Here is a 17,298-nt window from a genome sequence, read left to right on the forward strand (position 1 = left end):
CCATGCCTGGCGGGGGTGGGGGGGAGGCACGCCTGGGGGCTCAGTCAGTGGAGCCGTCCGACTTCGGCTCGGGTCATGATCTCACCGTCCGTGAGTTCGAGCCCCAAGTTGGGCTCTGTGTTGACAGCTCAGAGCCTGGAGCCTGCTTCGAATTCTGTACCTCCCTCTCTCTGCCCGTCTGACACTCTCACTCTGTCTCTCTCTCTCTCTCTCTCAAAAATAAATAAACATTAAAGAGAAAAATTAAAAAAACAAATAAACAACAACAACAAAAAACCCCCAAGACCCATGCCTGGGTCTGACCCGAAATCAGTTGAATCAGAATCTCGGGCGGCCCCGGTGTGCAGCCAGCATTGAGAACCCCTTACCAGCCTGTAGGAAGGATTTATGGTGGGCAGGACACTTCAGTGGGAAGGAGGCCATCCAGTCTCAGCTTCTGAGCCCCGGTGAGGGGCTTGGGGGGTGATTGTGGGGGAGCCTGGATGGTTGTTCTCTTCCCTCCTCCCATTAGCTGTTCACCCCGGGCAGGTTAGCAGCCTTGACGCCTCCATTTCCCCTGGCTCTAACCTGGGGGCGCTGGCCTGGATACCCCCAGATCCTCTCCAGCTGCGTGCTTTGACCTTTCAAAGTCAGTTCAGTCTCCCAGGGACCACAGGTGAACTTCTCTGTGTGTGCTGACAGGTGTTGATCTGCAAGAGCCGATACTGCCCGGGAAAGTTCAAGTGTCAGGGCTCGAAGGGTTGGTTCTGGAAGCCACTGCTCAGCCCCGGGAACCCAGCCAAGGCTGCTCTCTGCATCCTGCCTTTGCTGAAGGGAACCGGGGTCCTTAAGAGCACTTTTCTCCGCAGGTGGCAGCCACAGCCCCCTCGGGGACCCCAGCAACCATGGCTTCCTGCCCAGACTCTGACAACAGCTGGGTGCTTGCCGGCTCAGAGGTAGGACGCAGGCCTGGGAACCCTGTGGGAGAGAAGTTCCTGCGGGGCTGGGTTGCTTTTTGGGTCTGTCCCCTTGCTCGGTTCTGCTGGGCACCTGTGTCACCTCGTGCTGGCGGCCGAGAGGAGCTCCAGGGGCAGGAGGAAGGGGAGCAGGCCCCAGGAGTCAGGTGTGAGGATTGGCTCGGGCCCCAGCAGCGTCAGCTGCTGAGAGTAGGGGACCTGAGGCAACGCCAGGAAAGCCATCTGGGGGGAGACCGAGGAGGTGACGGGGTGAGGCGGGCACATGTGTTAGTGTTGGAGCAGAGTGGGGCAGAGCCTGAGAAACCCCGCCGAGGCCTCATGGGCCCGGCCCAGGCACGAAGGCCTCCTCCTGGGTGGGGGAGTCACAGAAGGGCTGTGAGTTCGAGGGCCTCGGGACAGTTACTGCCTGTGGGTGGGGTGAACGAGGGAGTGTTTTGAAGGTCGGGCAGCGCGGCTGGCAGTGGGGGCAGGAAGCCAGTGAGCTCCTGTGCCCCCAAAGCCACCAAGAAGGGGGAGGGGGCCGGAGAAAGCTCGTCAAGGGCCCCGGGCCCCGTGACTTGGAGTGTTAGGACCGCCAGGGGGAGGGGTGTGAGGGTGGGAGCGAGGGCAGGACACAAGGCCTGGGGCCAGAGCCCCGGCCCAGAACGACTGCGGGGCCTTCCTCTCTGTCCCCCGCTCTAAGAGGGGGTTGTGACTCCTGGCTTAGAGGGGTGGCCGTGGTGAAACAAGTGGTTTGAAAACCGCACAGAAACGGACCGAGGCGCACAACGATCCTTGGGGGGCTTGCAGAAGCCCTGCTTGGGTGAGCCGGTGGCAGGCCTGCTGGGCAGGGGTGTGCAGGGAGGGCAGAGCTGGGGGGGAGGGGGCGGGCCAAGCTGTCGGCTGCCAGCAGCTGCGTGTGGGGCAGTGGAAGAGGCCAGCAAAGGCTGGAAGGTGCGAGTAAAGTGGGCGACCTGTCGAGCGGACGCCACAGGGAAACCCATGGGGAGAACATGATCGTGACCTTTAAGTGGCCAGGGGGCTGTGTTCTCTTGCCGGCCGCCCACCTCCCAGCCAGTCAGCAGCTTCCATTTGTGGGGAGGTGGGAGACCCCGGCTTTGGCTGGCTTCTTTGGGAGGGTGGGGGGCACCAGGTTCCTAGGTGATGGGGTGTCTTGGCCCAGCCGCACTTTTCCATTGGCCAGCAGCTGCCTCTGGAAGTCCCTCACGGTGGCAGGGCAGGGCGGGGAGGGGAGGTCAAGCGAGGTCAGGGAGAGGAGCTGCCGCCTGCCGCCCTCCCCCACCTCGCGTTAGCTCACTATGGCACGTGTAGGTTTTTGTGAGATGTGGGTGGGGGTCCCCGGGCCGTGCAGCTGGCCCCAGGGACCCCAGCAGAGTACCCGTGCTCCTGGATTGGAGCACCCCCTCCCCCAGGGCCTGCCCGTGGAGACCTTGGGCCCAGAATCCAGGATGGACCCAGAACCCGGGAAAGCTCCCCAGGCCCCTCGGAGCCACTTCGAGGCAGCTGCTGATGAACTAGCTGGGGCCGTGAATGGAGAAGGTAACAGGCCCTCCTGAGGGCGGGTGCAGCCGCCTTCCTCTACGCTCTGGGGTCTCCTGCCCCTTCTAATCTGGTCGGGCCTGTGGGAGCCAGAGGGCTGTGTGGGAAGTTCATCTGGGGGACAGTGGTATGTTTCCTGGGCCTTTTCGTCCGCTGCAGAGACCCCCTTCCAGACTGAAAGTCCCCAGTGCGGTCCCGTTCTGCCAGAGAAGACCGAGGCCAAGGTGAGGACCTTCACCGGGTTGGGGAGGGCAACTGGAGAGGGGGGAGGCCTGGAGCCACTCGTGGCGGTGTCTGCTCAGGGTGTCCTGGAAGGTGACGGTTGTGCCACGAAGCCCCCCGGCCTGGGAGACATGGTGGTCCAGAGAGACTTGGAGGAGGCCCCTGTGGTGGCAGGCCCAGAAGACACACGAGACACGCAGGACCTGGAGGGTCACAGCCCCCCACAGAGCCTGCCCTCATCTCCCAACGCAGGTGAGAGCCTTTTGGTCTCCGTGTTTCCTCTCCTTCTGGAAGGAATGGGGGGCAGGGCGTTTGCCGCTGAGCACGGTTCTGGTCCAGGCCCCGGCACTTAGCAGCATAGTGCTCGCCTTGCCCTGTGTCAGTGAAACCTCACCACTACCCCCGAGGACTCGGGGAGGTCAAGTGACTTGACCGAGGTCACATAGCTGGTAAGCGGCAGGGCCTGGGTCTGCCTGACTCTTTCCCTTGTGCCATGAGGCCCCTTCTTTTCTCGCTTCTAGATTCAACTCTTGTTCCCTGAGCCTCTTTCACGTGTCAGTTCTGTGCCCAGGAGGGGAGGGGGGGGTGGGCGGTGCGTGGCCCGTGTGAGAGGCAGACTCGTCTGAACCAAATGCAAGTCAGACCAAGAGCGTGGGGAAAGGAGGGGGGAGGGGAGAGGAGGGGAGGGGAGGGGAGTGCGGTTCAGCCAGGGGACAGTTGAGGGAAGGGATAGAGGGGCGGGAGTGGTCTGGGGAAGGTTCAGGTTGGAGGGCATCTTGAGAAGGAGCAGGCTGTTGGTCGTCAGCAGAGGCACGGGGGCGCCTGTCCCGTGCTGAGGAGCCTTTGGCCAAGGCTGTGGCCAAGGAGTGGGCGAGTCCTTCTTTGCTGAAGGACGGGGTGGAGGGAGAGGGCAAGACCTGGGCCGTTTAGGGCACGAGCGAGGTGCTCGCGCAAAGCTGCCGAAGAGAGGGTAGGCAGACACGAGGCAGGGGTGTGGGGGGAGGGCCCGGGCGGAGGGCTCAGGTGGCCAGGTGGTAGCAGTGGGGTCGTTTTCTGAACAGGGGTGGGGGGGGGGGGGCACCGGTGTGGAGGGCGGGGTACTGAGAGCTTGGTCCCCAGGTGACACTCAGGTCGGGTGGCTGGCAGATGGTCATCAGGCCCGGGGCTCTGGACAGGCCAGGTCAGGATCTATGGACTGGGGGCTCGTCTGCTCCGGAGGAAAGTCAGTGGTGTGGGTGACTGTGCGGGGAGATGGCCGGGCCCCGCGGGACCCTCGCCTTTAGGACCGGGAAGAGCCAGGACGGACTGAGAGGCAGCGCCCGGTGGGCACAGGAGCGGCCGAGGGAGCTGGGTGGGGGGCACGTGTGGAGGGGGGGGTGCTTTTAGGGAAGAGCTGCTCCCTGAGTTTGCAGATAGAAGGACCGCCCCTCCCCCCCCCCCCATAGGCCGGGCATCTGAAGACCGCCCAGGTGGACGGGGGCAGGGTCCCTGACTATGTGTCTCTCTGCGGTCGCCTCACTGCTTCTCTAGCCTGGCCCGTGGAGGAGGCCCGCCGCTCCGGCAGCGAGGACGACACAGACGCAGACGTGGAGGCGGAGGGGCTGCGGAGGCGGCGGGGCCGGGAGCCCAGCACCCCCCGGCCCGTGGCGGCCCTGGGCGTGGAGGGCCAGGCCCGCGGCGAGGGCGCGGGCGGGGAGCCGGGCCTCTCCCCCAACATGTGTCTCCTTGGGGCCCTGGTTCTGCTGGGCCTGGGAATCCTGCTCTTCTGCGGTGAGCGCCACCTCCCTGCCGCGGCCTGCTCCCTGTCTCCGCCACCCCTCCTGCCCCTCTCCTCCACTCTGGCCTCACCGAGCCCCTCTGTCTCCATCCTCAGGCGGCCTCTCGGAGTTTGACAGCGGTGAGTGGGGCGGGGCCCTGGCTCGTCCCTGCCCGGCCTCAGGGAGGCCACTGGCGGTTCCCCGAGTCAGAAGTAGGGCCCCTGGGCTGTGCATTCATTGCTCAGTCACTGACCTTCTCAGCTGTTCAGGGCGACCCTCGACCCTCTCCTGCTGGACTTCTCAGCCGTAGGGTAGGCCCAGGGCAGGCGGGTGACCGTGTGTGTGCAGGGGTGAGGGAGCGGGCCAGTTTTGGGACTTTGGTTTCCCACAGGGCCCACGGAGGAAGCACAGCCGCAGGCCTTCCCAGACGCCGGCTCGGATGCGGAGGTGCTGGATGGCGTCGGGGGCGCGGGGACCGTCCGGGAGACTCGGGGCGGCCTGGCTGCGGGGCGGGAGGGGTCACTGGCTCCTGTGCCCTCAGGATGGACTGGGGCAGCCGTTGCAGGCCTCAGCACCCCCCGACAGGGTGCCCAGCCTGCAGAGCATGGCCCTCTTGCTGGACAAGCTGGCCAAGGAGAACCAGGACATTCGGCTGCTTCAGGCCCAGCTCCAGGTGGGCACACGCAGGGGTGAGGGGAGGGGTGGGAGGGGTGTGTGTCCTACAAGTTGCCTCTGCTCGCCTCCCGCCACCATCTCCTCTGTCCGCTGGAGTTAGGCGGCTTTCTTCCTGGTTCTCTGCTCACGCCCTGCGGCCACGGCCCAGGCCCGGCTGGCGTCCCGGCCGGCGTCCCCGCCGGCGCCCCCGCTGCCTGAGGCCACCCTGACTGATGGGTGCAGTCTGCCCGGGGCCCCGTGTGAACAGGGATGCGAAGAACTGCCGAGGCTCAATTAATAATGTCTCTTCTGGGTGTGGGAGGCAGAAAGGGCCGCGAGAGCCGCGTCTGGTCAATCTCAGGCGGGTCGAAGTGTGTCCTTATAGGAGGACGTGGAAGCTGAGGTCTGTGACGGAATTTGGGGTCACGGGCTCGGTGCAGGTTGTGGACGGCGAGGAGGTTGAGAACCAAACTCTCTGAGCGTCCTAGGCCGCGTCCTGCCGACTCCCATGGGCGGAAGCGGGGCGGGAGGCCCCGGGCCCGTCCTGACCCTCCTGTGGCACCCTCCACCACAGGCCCAGAAGGAGGAGCTTCAGAGCCTGGTGCGCCAGCCCCGAGAGCTGGAAGAGGAGAACGCGCGGCTGCGGGGGGCCCTGCGGCGGGGCGAGGCCGCCCAGCGCACCCTGGAGTCCGAGCTGCAGCGGCTGCGGGCCGGCTGCGTGCGGGGCCCAGACGGGGTGTGCGTCCCCTGGAGCGGAGGCTCTCTGGGCGGCGGGGTCTCCGGGGAGTGGGAGCCGGACCCTGGCCTCCCTGAGCAGCAGGAACGGCTGGAGGCGGAGGCCCAGGCACTAAGGCGCGAGTTGGAGAGGCAGCGGCAGCTGCTGGGGGCGGTGCGGCAGGACCTGGAGCAGAGCTTGAGCGGTGAGGGCCGAGGGGACCTGGCCGAGCTGGGCCGCAGACTGGCCCAGAAGCTGCAGGGCCTGGAGAAGTGGGGCCAGCACCCCGGGGTCGGTGCCAACGCCTCAGAGGCCGGGCACCGGGAGCCCCGCTTCCAGAGTCCCAGGGAGTGGAGTGGAAAGGAGAAGCGGCGGGGTGGGCAGGGGGACCGGAGCGCTGAGCCCCGGAGGCACAAGAAGGAGGGGTCTGGTCGGGAGAGAAAGAACTGGGGGGGTGAGGGCCGGGAGATGGCAGAGGGCTGGGGGGAGGGCAAGCCGCAGGGGGCGGAGTGGGGCAGCAGGAAGGACGCCAGGCGGCAGGGCCCCGAGGAGCCCCCTGGGAGGAGTGGGAGCCCTCACCCCCCCGGGGGGCAGCAGCACCCTCGGCGGGAGGAGGGCGCTAGCGACGGGCGAGGCCGCCCGGCACCGGCACCGTGGGCCGAGCTGTTGAGGCGCAAGTACCGGGCCCCACAGGGCTGCTCAGGCGTGCGCGAGTGTGCCCGGCAGGAGGGCCTGGCCTTCGGGGCAGAGCTGGCCCCGGTGCGGCGACAGGAGCTGGCCTCTCTGCTGACCACTTACCTGGCGCGGCTGCCCTGGGCCGGGCAGCTGACCCAGGAGCTGCCGCTCTCGCCCGCTTACTTTGGGGAGGATGGCATCTTCCGCCATGACCGCCTCCGCTTCCGGGACTTTGTGGATGCCTTGGAGGACAGCCTGGAGGAGGTGGCGGTGAGACAGACGGGTGACGACGATGAGGTGGATGACTTTGAGGGCTTCATCTTCAGCCACTTCTTTGGAGACAAAGCACTGAAGAAGAGGTGGGCAGCTGTGGGCGGGGGACGCGGGGTTGGGGTGAGGGAGCACAGGCCCTGAGTCCCAGTCTTGAGTTTGAGCCACTTGTAATCCACGGCGGGCTCCTCTTCGAGCAGCATCCAGATGCGCTCCGGTCTTCCCTTGAGGTCAGGAGGCCGCCTGTGCTCGCCCCACGATGGTCCCGGGAGCCCCCTCGGGCTGGGGGGACCTTTCCTCCGGAGTACTTGCGTCCAGCGTGTACCTGCAGTGCCGAGGAGGCTTCCTGCCTCATTGGCCGGGGACCTCACACTGGGAGGGTGGGTCCGTCCCCCCCTGCCTTAGGGGGAACAGGTCCCCGCTGCTACAGGAGCCTCTTCTCACCATGCGGCATGGTCCTGAAGGCCTCTTCCTGCCCCCACCTGGTCTCCCCACAGGTCAGGGAAGAAGGACAGACACTTCCGGAGCCCGGGGAGGGGCTGAGGCCCGGGGTCCCCTGACCCCGGGGACCGTTGAACTGTCATCTTCTCCGGCTCCCTAGGAGAGTCACCCAGCCTTGCACTGATGCCACTGTTGCCAAGAAAAGGCTTTAGCTGGACCTGTCTTGCTGTTTATGCAAATATATGCAAACGCTTGGGGGCCAGTGGGCGGGGGGGGGGGCATGGGGGGACAGGAATCGGATTCTGCAGCCAGAGAGCGTCTGTGCATGTGCCCCCAGAGGGGCCCCTTGGCTGCACACACTGGCCTGTGCCCCCTGGGATGGAGGGCTTTCCCTGGGGTTTTGTTACATTTGGAAGCTGCAGCCCCCAGGGACTGAAGTCTCCTTCTGCCTCTTCCCCGGCCCCACCTCATGGGAACTGAACACTCAGCCCCAGGAAACGCTGTTGGGGCTGTGCTGTCGGCTGGGGGCTCCGTCACTGGGCTGGCGTGTAAGCACAGGGGACCCCACACCCACCTTGTCCCCACCTCATCCTCCCCACCCGCCTCCGGCCCTCAGGGCTGGAGCTCATAGCTGCCGAGGGCCATGGGTTCCCAAGGGTGAGCCTTGGGCCCCTGTCCCGGCCCAGAGATCTCGGCAGGTTAATTTCTGGGAGCCTTGGGTTTCTGATCCTCAAACAAAGGGACTGGGGGGCTGGGGAGAGATTACATAAAGCGATGTAAGCAAAATGCCTGTTCTGTATTTGGCACTCAAAAGCTGTCGCCCGCCAGAGGGTGTGAGGAGGGGGCAGAGGACCCCCACTGGGCTCTGGGCTGGGGAGGTGGGAAGCCACTAGGTGGCGCCCCAGCTCCACGTTTGCCGCCGACCTCGCCTCCCGCACCGATTAGGGCCCCAGACCCAGACCCACCCGGCCAGGTGAGGTGAGGGCCTGCGCTCACCCAAGACCCAGAGTCCGCTGGGCCACTTACTGCCCGGAAGTCCTTCCTGACCGGGCTCCTCGACCGGCCTGCACATCCCGTGCGAGTGTAGGGACGGATTGGCGCAGTGTGACTTCAGGAAGGGGAGAGCGCCCGCCGGCTCCAGAAGGGGCTGTGGTGGGCGGCGGGGGCTCAGGAGGGACCGCTGGCTGTCGGAGGGCTGTGAGCCAACGGGCTCCTGCGGGCCTCTGGCTGGGGGCTGAACCAGGAGCACAGGGTATGTGTGAGGAGGCGCCCCCTCTGTGGACTGTCGTCCCCTCCATGGACCCTCACCCCCCCCCCCCGTGGACCCTCGTCGCCTCCGTGGACTGTCACCTCCACAGACTGTCGTCCCCTCTGGACCCTTGCCCCCTCCGTGGACTGTTGTCCCCTCCATGGACCCTCGCCCCCTCCATGGACCCTCATCCCCTCTGCAGACTGTCGTCCCCTCCGTGGACCCTTGTCCCCTCCACGGTCTGTCGTCCCCTCCATGGACCCTCATCCCCTCCACGGACTGTCCCCTCCAGACTGTTGTCCCCTCTGGACCCTTGTCCCCTCCGTGGACTGCTGTCCCCTCCGTGGACCCTCATCCCCTCTGGACCCTCGTCCCCTCCACGGTCTGTCCCCTCCAGACTGTTGTCCCCTCTGGACCCTTGTCCCCTCCACAGGCTGTCGTCCCCTCCGTGGACCCTCATCCTCTCTGGACCCTCGTCCCCTCCACGGACTGTCCCCTCCACAGACTGTTGTCCCCTCCATTCCCTCGTCCCCTCCATGGACTGTCCCCTCCACAGACTGTCATCCCCTCCATGGACTGTCCCCTCCAGACTGTTGTCCCCTCTGGACCCTTGTCCCCTCCACTGACTGTCGTCCCCTCCATGGACCCTCGTCCCCTCCACGGACTGTCCCCTCCACAGACTGTTGTCCCCTCCATGGACCCTCGTCCCCTCCACGGATTGTCCCTTCCACAGACTGTTGTCCCCTGGACCCTTGTCCCCTCCGTGGACTGTCGTCCCCTCCATGGACTGTCGTCCCCTCCATGGACCCTTGCCCATCCATTGACCCTCATCCCCTCTGCAGACTGTTATCCCCTCCATGGATCCTCGCCCCCTCTGTGGACCCTCATCCCCTCCACAGACCCTCGTCCCCTCTGCGGACCGTCATCCCCTCTGGACCCTCGTCCCCTCCGCGGACTGTTGCCCCCTCCATGGACGCTCGTCCCCTCCATGGACTGTCCCCTCCATAGAACCTCGTCCCCTCCATGGACCCTTGTCCCCTCCGCGGACTGTCGTCCCCTCTGTGGACCCTCGTCCCCTCTGGACCCTCGTCCTCTCCACGGACTGTCCCCTCCAGACTGTTGTCCCCTCTGGACCCTTGTCCCCTCTGTGGACTGTCGTCTCCTCCATGGACCCTCGCCCCTCCACGGACTGTCCCCTCCACAGACTGTCATCCCCTCTGGACCCTTGTCTCCTCCATGGACTGTCGTCCCCTCTACGGACCCTCGCCTCCTCCATGGACCCTCATCCCCTCTGCAGACTGTCGTCCCCTCCATGGACCCTCGCCGCCTCCGTGGGCCCTCATCCCCTCCACGGACCCTTGTCCCCTCCGTAGACTGTCGTCCCCTCTTGAGGATGCCTTTTTATCCTGTTCACCTTTCTCACCGCTTGCAGGTGCTCAGAATTTATGCTGTGTGAACAGCTGACTGGTCAGCTTGAGTCTCCAGGGCAGGGGTTCAGGCTAGAAGGGAGGCCAGATTCCTCATCCGGGGAGGGGCCTGGCTTCAGGGGAGGGGGCACAGCCTGGCCTCCCTGGGTTCCCAGAGGTTGTGGGTGCTTGGGGCTTTTCAGGGTCTGAAAAGCGTCACAAAGTCTGGGGGAGGCTGGGAAGGGTCCCCAAGCCCCCTGCCCCTCTTAGCCCCTCAGGGAGTAGGAGCGCTGAGCTGGGTCTGAGGTCTCCGAAGCCGCTGTGTCCCCTGTATCCGAGAGAAAGAGAGAGCCAGGAGCCCCAGGGGTCTGTTGGGGACGGTCAGGACACCAGGGCCACTGCCCGGTGGCCACCCTGTGTCCGGGCTGGCCTAGGTAGGTGATCCTCACCCCCATCACAGGACACGAGGCCCCTCTCTCCGTCACCCTCGTGTACCCACAGCAGCTCTGGCCGGTACCCACAGGGGTGGGGGAACCTGGGAGCGAACCCACTGGCATCTGCCTCCAGCTCTGCGTGGCCCCCCAGGGTCTGGTCTGGACCCCTCCAGTTTAAGCTCTGGACCTTTCTGCCCTTTCCTCTGAGACCTTCCACCCCTCTCCCCCCAGCTAAAGCTCAGCCCCAGGGGCAAGGGGCAACTTGGGAGAATCACATGAGTCAGGGGCGCCCCCTTGGGCCTCCTGCTTCTTTTGGCCGGTCCCCAAATTCACTTCTCATCTGTCCCCCAGTCCGCCATCCCTGCCCCTCATCCCTGCCCAGGCTCCTCCACTGCCCTTTCCCAGCTGCCCTCAGCCCTGCCTTCCCTCACTGGTGCCCCTGCCAGCCCTTACCGCCCCTGGGGTCCCCCTGCCTCCTCTCCCTACTGCTTCCCATCACCCATCCTGGAGGCAGAGATGTGGTCCTGGGTGAGCTTGGGGCCGGCACCCCCCGCCCCCCAGAAGCTCCTTGAAGGTCAGGGGTGTGTGTTCCTCCCAAGACGCTCTCCCAGCCGCCTCTGCCAGGCCAGCTGTTGCCTGAGGGACCTCCCGGGGCCACCCTGATGCAGGGGTGCCCGGGCCCTCACCTGCACGTGCTTACGGGGGGCTGGTAGGGGAGCTGCAGGGTGGCGCCGGGCTGCCTAGCCCTGAACCCCGATGACAGCAGCCCCCTCCCCTCCCATTTTACCGCTGAGATACCTGCCTGCTGGGCAGCTTCCGGCCTCAGCTTCCAGAAGAGGCCCCGCCCCGCTCAGCCCCTCCTCTTCATTCTGGGCCCGATGGAGGCCCCGCCCAGGTCTCCTCTAACCAGACCTTTGGTCTGAGCAAGCTAAGACGGGGGAAAGCAGTCTCGGGTCCCCGCCGGCTCCCACCTGCGGGCCTCAGGCCGGGCGCCCCCTTGCTTTCAGGGTGAGCTTCCCCATCAGTACAGTGGACACCGAGAGCATCTTCCCAAACCGCCTGGCAGGAGCTGGCGGGGGTGGGGGAGGGGTGCCAGCTTGCGTCTCACTCTGCCGCGTGCTGTGCAGACCCCAGTGCTGCCCGCACCCCCCCCTCCCCCGCCCCTGCCAGCAGCTGGATGGATTTAACAGGCGGAATTCTCTCTTCACGCTGCCAGGGAGGAGTCAGCAGGGCGTGAAGAGGAGGGAAGGCTGGCCTCTGACCTGGACTTTGAAGGACAGTAGGGTTTGCCATGAGGGCAGAGGTGAGGCCCGGGGAGAGGGAACAGCCTTGGGGCCAGACGGTTAAGTTCATGCTCACCGTTCTCCCACAGGCCCACCTGCAAGTCTAAGGAGGGGCTTTGCCACGGGCAGTGGAGGCTGGGCGCCTGTACCAGGGCCGGTAGGCCTGGGCGCTGTGCAGCGGGTGGCCAGGATGTGACATCGGGGTAGTTTCAAGGTGTCAGCCAACAGCCTGGGAGAGAGGCAACGTGGCTGGAGTAGCGAGTTTGAGTGGCCCAGGCCTGGATGGGACAAGGCCAGGGGAAAGCGGGCGGTCGAGGACATGCTGGGTTTCCCAGCCCTGGCACAGGTGGTTGAGCAGTCCCCCCCCCCCATCCTCCCCGCCCCCGCAGTGCTGGCAGAGGAGGAGGGGCGGGGCTGGTCTTGTGGGGGGGGGAGTGGGGTGGAGAGGGGAAGGCAGCTGGGCTTGACTTTGCCAGATATGGGGGGGCAGCCAGCCTCCCAGCAGGTCCCTCACTGCTCCCCCACTGTGCGTCCCCTCTCCCCATCCCCCCAAGTCAGGGCCCCCTTGGAGAAGTTCCAACCAGCGTCAGACTCTTAACCTTACTGAGCCTGAAGGGTGGGGGGAGTGGCCCGCAAGGGGAGTGACCTGTCTGCTGAGGGTCAGAGGGACAGGTTGCCAGGCTGGGGCAGGGAAGGCAGAAACTTAAGCCGTGCACCGTGGAGAGGAAGGGTTAGCCCCCTTTGGAACGTCAGTCACCCACAGACCAAACAGACCCGCCACGCTGGCTCATCCGGAACGTGGCCTCGGGCCTCGGTCATCCTGCCCGGAGACCGGCCACCCCTTACCCGCCTGGGCCACAGACTTTTCGGCTCTCCCATCTCACGGACAAGCAGACGTTAGAGAGGGTAAGACCGTCAGTACCCTCTTACAGACAAGTAAGAGAGAGAGAGAGAGAGAGACAGAGAGGAGGTGGCTTGCCTATGGTCCTGTCACAGCTGGACAGCGACCAAGACCATCCGCGGGCGCTGTCCACCTTCCCCAGGAGGCCCCAGGCCGGGAAGCCCGAGCTCCCACCCAGCCACGTGGGTACCTGGCCCTGTGGCACTTCCTCTCTGGCCACCGCGGCCCCTTATGCGCCCCAGCTTGTGGGCAGGAGGAGGCTGGCTCCGGAGGGGCCCTTCACAGGCATGAAGCCAGCCTCTGGTTCAGAGTGAGAAGCGAGGCCCAGAAAGAGAAATAACTTGTCTGGGGTCATGAAGCTTGCTAGGGGCGGGTTGGGGCTGGAGCCCTTGGCTGTCAACCCCTAAGAGTCCCCTGTTTCCCCCCCCCTCGCCCCCCCTCCGCTCCTCAAGCTTGTAAGGCGAGGTCTGGGGGAACCGGTTCTTCCTCCCTCTGCCCTTGAGCTTTGAAGTCACCCGTGGGTGGCTCGTGCTGGTGCTGTAGGAGGCTGCCTGTGGAGGACTGCAGCAGGGCGGAGGCTGGGGGGGGGAGCCGCCCCGGGACCGGAACGACGGGGTGTGGGGTTCCGAGGCTCGGCCTTGAGGGTGCCTGCAAACGCCCTCGGAGCCTCCGGAGCAAAGGCCTGGCCTCCAGACTCTCCCCCAAAGAGCCATCCATTTGCTCATTCATTTATTTATTGTGGCCCATGCAGCGCTTCCCCAGGCCTGGCCCGGCTGGCGCCACCAGACCTGCCTTCTGGCAGCCTGGGGAGGGACACAGGCGAGGACCTACACTGCAGGCCGAGGCGGGGCTAGGGGGGGAGGGTCCCGGAGGCCCCCCTGGCTGCCGGAACCGCTGGCTTTGGAGCCACGCAGACCCAGCTCGGCCACTTCTAGCTCCTGGTTTGGAGCCGAGTCTGTCCATCTCATTTGGAGAGTAAATACCAGCGTCTGTGTCGAAGATAGTGAAAAACGGTGACATGAATGAAATCAACACATCGCTCTTCAACGGCTGAAGTGGGGCCAGTCCCCAGCTCCAAAGCTGGCATTCAGTACATGATAATCTCGCAGAACAAAAAGATTTTTCTAAATCCTGAATCTTTATTTAAAAAAAAAAAAAAAGCTTTGTTTAAGGGCGCCCGGCTGGGTCGGTGGAGCCCGCGACTCCTGGTCTCTGGCTCATGAGGTCAAGCCCCCCCTACGGGTATAGGGCTTGCTTAAGCAAAAATCCTGTTTGTTCTTGCGTCGTATTCCAGATTGAGCCGTGGCTACCATCCACGGGCAGACTAGCTGACTTTTTAGAGCTTGTTTCTTTTGAACATCGGAGGATCCCTGCTTTGCCCGGCATTCTGGGTGAGATCAGCCGGGAGCTGGAGTTGGAGGTGCCGACAGACTCTGCTACGTGCTCTCTGAACGCTGCAGCTATAAGAGCGAAGGTCACGCGCTTGCCTCATAGCGACGGAGATAATTCAGAGACCGAGGACTGAGCAGGGGAATCCAACTTTCCGTTGGTCTTTTGGGTTGGTCTTTTGGGAGGGCGCACTGTCCAGTGAGAGGTTCGACGCCTCCCACCTCCAGGGATGTCAGCGTGTGGCGTTTCTTAAAGCCGGAGAACTTACAAACTCAGAGCTGGCCGGTGCCTTGTCCTTCCTCTGGGTTCACCCTTACTGAGCACTTAGCAACTTAGGGAAGGCGGGTCACAGAGGGGACGGGTCGTAAGTCTCTGACTGTCCACCTGTGTGTTTAGAAGCGTTTTGCCCCTTCTCTCCGGAGTGATCCCGGGGGGTAATCTATTTAATAGATGTCTGGGCAAGTGTCTCAATCATAATGAGCCTCATCATAATTGCGACACTTCGGGGCGCCCGGGAGGCTCAGCCGGTTAAACGTCCAACTCTTGGTTTCGGCTCAGGTCATGATCTCAGGGTTTCATGGGTTCGAGCCCCACGTCAGGCTCTGCACTGGAGGCATGGATATTGCTTGGGATTCTCTCTCTCTCTCTCTCTCTCTCTCTCTCTCTCTCTCTCCTCTCTCTCTGCCCCTCCCCTGCTCACACTGTCTCTCTCTCAAAATAAATACACTTGAAAAAATTTAATAATCGCGCCACTTAAAGTTGCCTCATCTTTCAGTAGGGATAGTAGTGTTTATGTCACATGATTGAGGAAATAAATGTCTGGCACGTAGTAAACGCTCAGTAAATAGTAACTCTTACCTATGTGGGGGCGGTGGATGTGGGAGTAAGTGGTAAGCGTAGTGTGAGGTGAGCGTGAGCTATGTCAGGAGCATAGGAAGCAGGGATCCAAGGCAGAGGGGTGGGGAGGCGGGGAGGAGGAGTCACAGGCTAAGTGCTGGAGTACAACTCAGAGTCTGCTCCCCAGAAAGACAGCTGGAAGGGTGTTTCAGGCAGGGGGAACCACGCGATGGTGCCACTTAGAGCCACTTATAGCTTCTATCAGAGCATCAGGCGGATGTTAATTTATGTCTGTTCCCCTCTCCAGTTTGGGGATGAAATTTCTCACGCTCTATTTTGAAGCTGCTTTATCATTGCCGGTCCCTCAAGGGAACAAATGCTCTTTGAGCAGGCTCTGGTTCGCTCACTGTCCCAGCTCTAGTGGTACCTGGTGCGTCTCAGGCATTTACAGACATTGAACGAACGAACGGACTTCTCTCCCTCGGCTCCCAAGGACTCAGACTGCCTCTCTTCTCTTCCTCTTTGGCACTCCTTCTGCCCCACGCTCTGCCTCACCTGCCCCGCTGCACGGCCCCCGAGGCCACGGTCATCGAGCACAGAAGGCCCCAGTCACAGGCACTGGTGCAGGACGGCGCTGGGTCAGCTGCACAACGGCCACAGGAAGAGGAGCCAGAAGCGGAAGGAAGGGTAACCGGTGGTACCACTGAGCCTCGGTGGCATCTATGGGGCAGGCTGGCCTCGCAGGGGTGGACCGTGGTGCCGATCAGGGCTCCCTTGCTCCAGGCGGTGCTGTAAGAGCAATGACAAAGCCCGCCTCCTCCCTCCCTCCCTCCTCTCGGCTCCGCAGGAGTGTAGGCCCTGGTCCCCTGCAGGCTCAAACTGCTCTGGGTTTGGTGACACCGTGAGCGGGCTTCCTCCAATAGGCCTGGACTTGACTTCCGAGCCGTCTTCTGGGTCAGTGAAGCAAACCTCTCTTTATTTTTATTTTTTTGTTATTTACTTACTTTGTGTGAGAGAATGTGAGCAGAGGGAGGTGCAGAGAGAGAGAGAGAGAGAGAGAGAGAGAGGGAATCCCAAGCAGGCTCCACATTGTCAGCACAGAGCCGGACGTGGGGCTCAATCCCATGAACCATGACATCACGACCTGAGCCTAAATTAAGGGTCAGACGCCTAACTGGCTGAGCCCCCCAGGTGGTCTGCCTTTTTAGTGAGGGGTGACCCTCTGGGGTAATTGTGTTCCTGAGTCGTGGGGCCACTGCTCTGTGGTCCAAGGCCAGCACCCGCTTCCTCAAGCATCATCTTCTGGAAGCCCCGTGAGGCAGCCCTGTGAGGCAGCGTGTCTGGCATCCCCAGCTTCTCATCGCAGCCTCCCCCCCTCCCCCACCAGGCTTCTGGCCACTCCCTCCCGGCTTGTCTGTGCCCCTGCAGACAGTCCTGTTCCTCCCTCTTTCCTGCCTCATTGTCTGCAGCGTCCCCCGCCTGTCGTCTCACACCTGCTGACTCTTGTGAGTTCTTTTTGGTTGTGGAGGGAAGAGGCGATGTCATACAACAGAGTCTCAAGGGCTAATGTGTCCCTGAGAGGGAAGCACTGCTCTGGGGACTATCTGAGCAGGTGACCTTGGAGAGCAAGGTGGCTGAGTGTGCAAATTTGCAGGCTGGATGGCTCTGGGGGGTGGCAAGGCTCCATGGGAGCTGGTGTCTGAGGCCAAGGGACGGAGCGGTCAGACCAAGCAGGCAGGAAGATCACAGACAGTGGTGACGGGAGCCTGTGGCTAAGCTGCCTGAATGGAAACAGGTGCCAGGATTGGTGGCTGTCAGCACTGAGGAGGGCAAAGGCCACCCAGCCCGGTGGCTATGAGCCTTGTAGGAGCTGGAGTTTCCCAAGAGGCATGGGAGTGAAGGTCAGGAAGCTGATATGGGAAGGAAGGAGGCCACAGACACTATGCTGAGATCTGAGGGCTGGGGGGGGGGGGGGGGGCAGGCAGGGGGGATAAGACTCTACGCGAGAGGGCACCCAGGGACAGTGAGACACAGTTGAGGCAGGGAGCAGGAGAGAAGCTGTAAGAGGTTAGGATGTTCTGATCATCAGTAGGGAATTCCAGCGGGGATAGGAAAGGCAGGAGTGAGGTCTGAGTCAGGTGAAAAAGAAAGTGGGGGGCAGTTCAGAGTGCTTTCTAGTGACAGAAGAGGAGGGATCTGAGCTTTCTGTGAAGGTGGGCTGGGAGATCGGATCCTGTGCTGAATTCTAAAACCACACCGTGCTCAGCATAAATAACAACTCCACATCTGGATGACGCTCGAGAAGTTACAAAGGGTTTTAATTACATTGTGTTTTTCCCATTTCCTTCTCAAGGCAACCCTGTGAGGTGGGCGTTACCAGTGATGAACCAGGGTGACCTGAGAAGTGTCCGAGCTGGGATTAAAACCCCACTTGGGGCTGCCTTCTAAGTGCACTGATGAGTGCATGATCTCAGAGTTGCTTCAAAAAAAAAAAAAAAAAAGACCTTCCTGGAGACCGTCCTTTTTGCATCTGACCCATGGCCATTCCTTCATCGCTCCTGTGCCGTGTT

General features: G+C 63.1%; 1 protein-coding gene and 1 long non-coding RNA gene across 8 annotated transcripts in view; both read left to right on the forward strand.

Moving 5' to 3' along the window:
• The window catches only part of PBXIP1 (PBX homeobox interacting protein 1), a 28,931-nt gene that overhangs the window by 1,760 nt on the left and 9,873 nt on the right, over positions 1-17,298 (forward strand). For 3 of the 7 annotated variants that reach the window (XM_043569438.1, XM_043569439.1, XM_043569440.1), the window contains 10 exons: positions 849-935; positions 2,354-2,495; positions 2,655-2,719; positions 2,798-2,969; positions 4,248-4,487; positions 4,591-4,614; positions 4,866-4,921; positions 5,016-5,147; positions 5,703-6,877; positions 7,286-8,015. In XM_043569438.1, the coding sequence (XP_043425373.1) occupies positions 885-935; positions 2,354-2,495; positions 2,655-2,719; positions 2,798-2,969; positions 4,248-4,487; positions 4,591-4,614; positions 4,866-4,921; positions 5,016-5,147; positions 5,703-6,877; positions 7,286-7,331 (2,103 nt within the window). In that variant the 5' untranslated portion in view covers positions 849-884 and the 3' untranslated portion in view covers positions 7,332-8,015. Of the gene's footprint in view, positions 1-848; positions 936-2,353; positions 2,496-2,654; positions 2,720-2,797; positions 2,970-4,247; positions 4,488-4,590; positions 4,615-4,865; positions 4,922-5,015; positions 5,148-5,702; positions 6,878-7,285; positions 8,016-17,298 lie in introns of those variants that run through there. The other 4 variants (XM_043569442.1, XM_043569443.1, XM_043569441.1 and 1 more) reach the window with 2 other exon arrangements.
• On the forward strand, positions 12,406-14,365 carry LOC122476587. The gene is made up of 2 exons (XR_006295531.1): positions 12,406-12,507; positions 13,797-14,365. It is a non-coding gene; the product is annotated as an uncharacterized LOC122476587 (long non-coding RNA).

This window comes from Prionailurus bengalensis, chromosome E4 (assembly GCF_016509475.1).
Source record: "Prionailurus bengalensis isolate Pbe53 chromosome E4, Fcat_Pben_1.1_paternal_pri, whole genome shotgun sequence".
Lineage (NCBI taxonomy): Eukaryota > Metazoa > Chordata > Mammalia > Carnivora > Felidae > Prionailurus > Prionailurus bengalensis.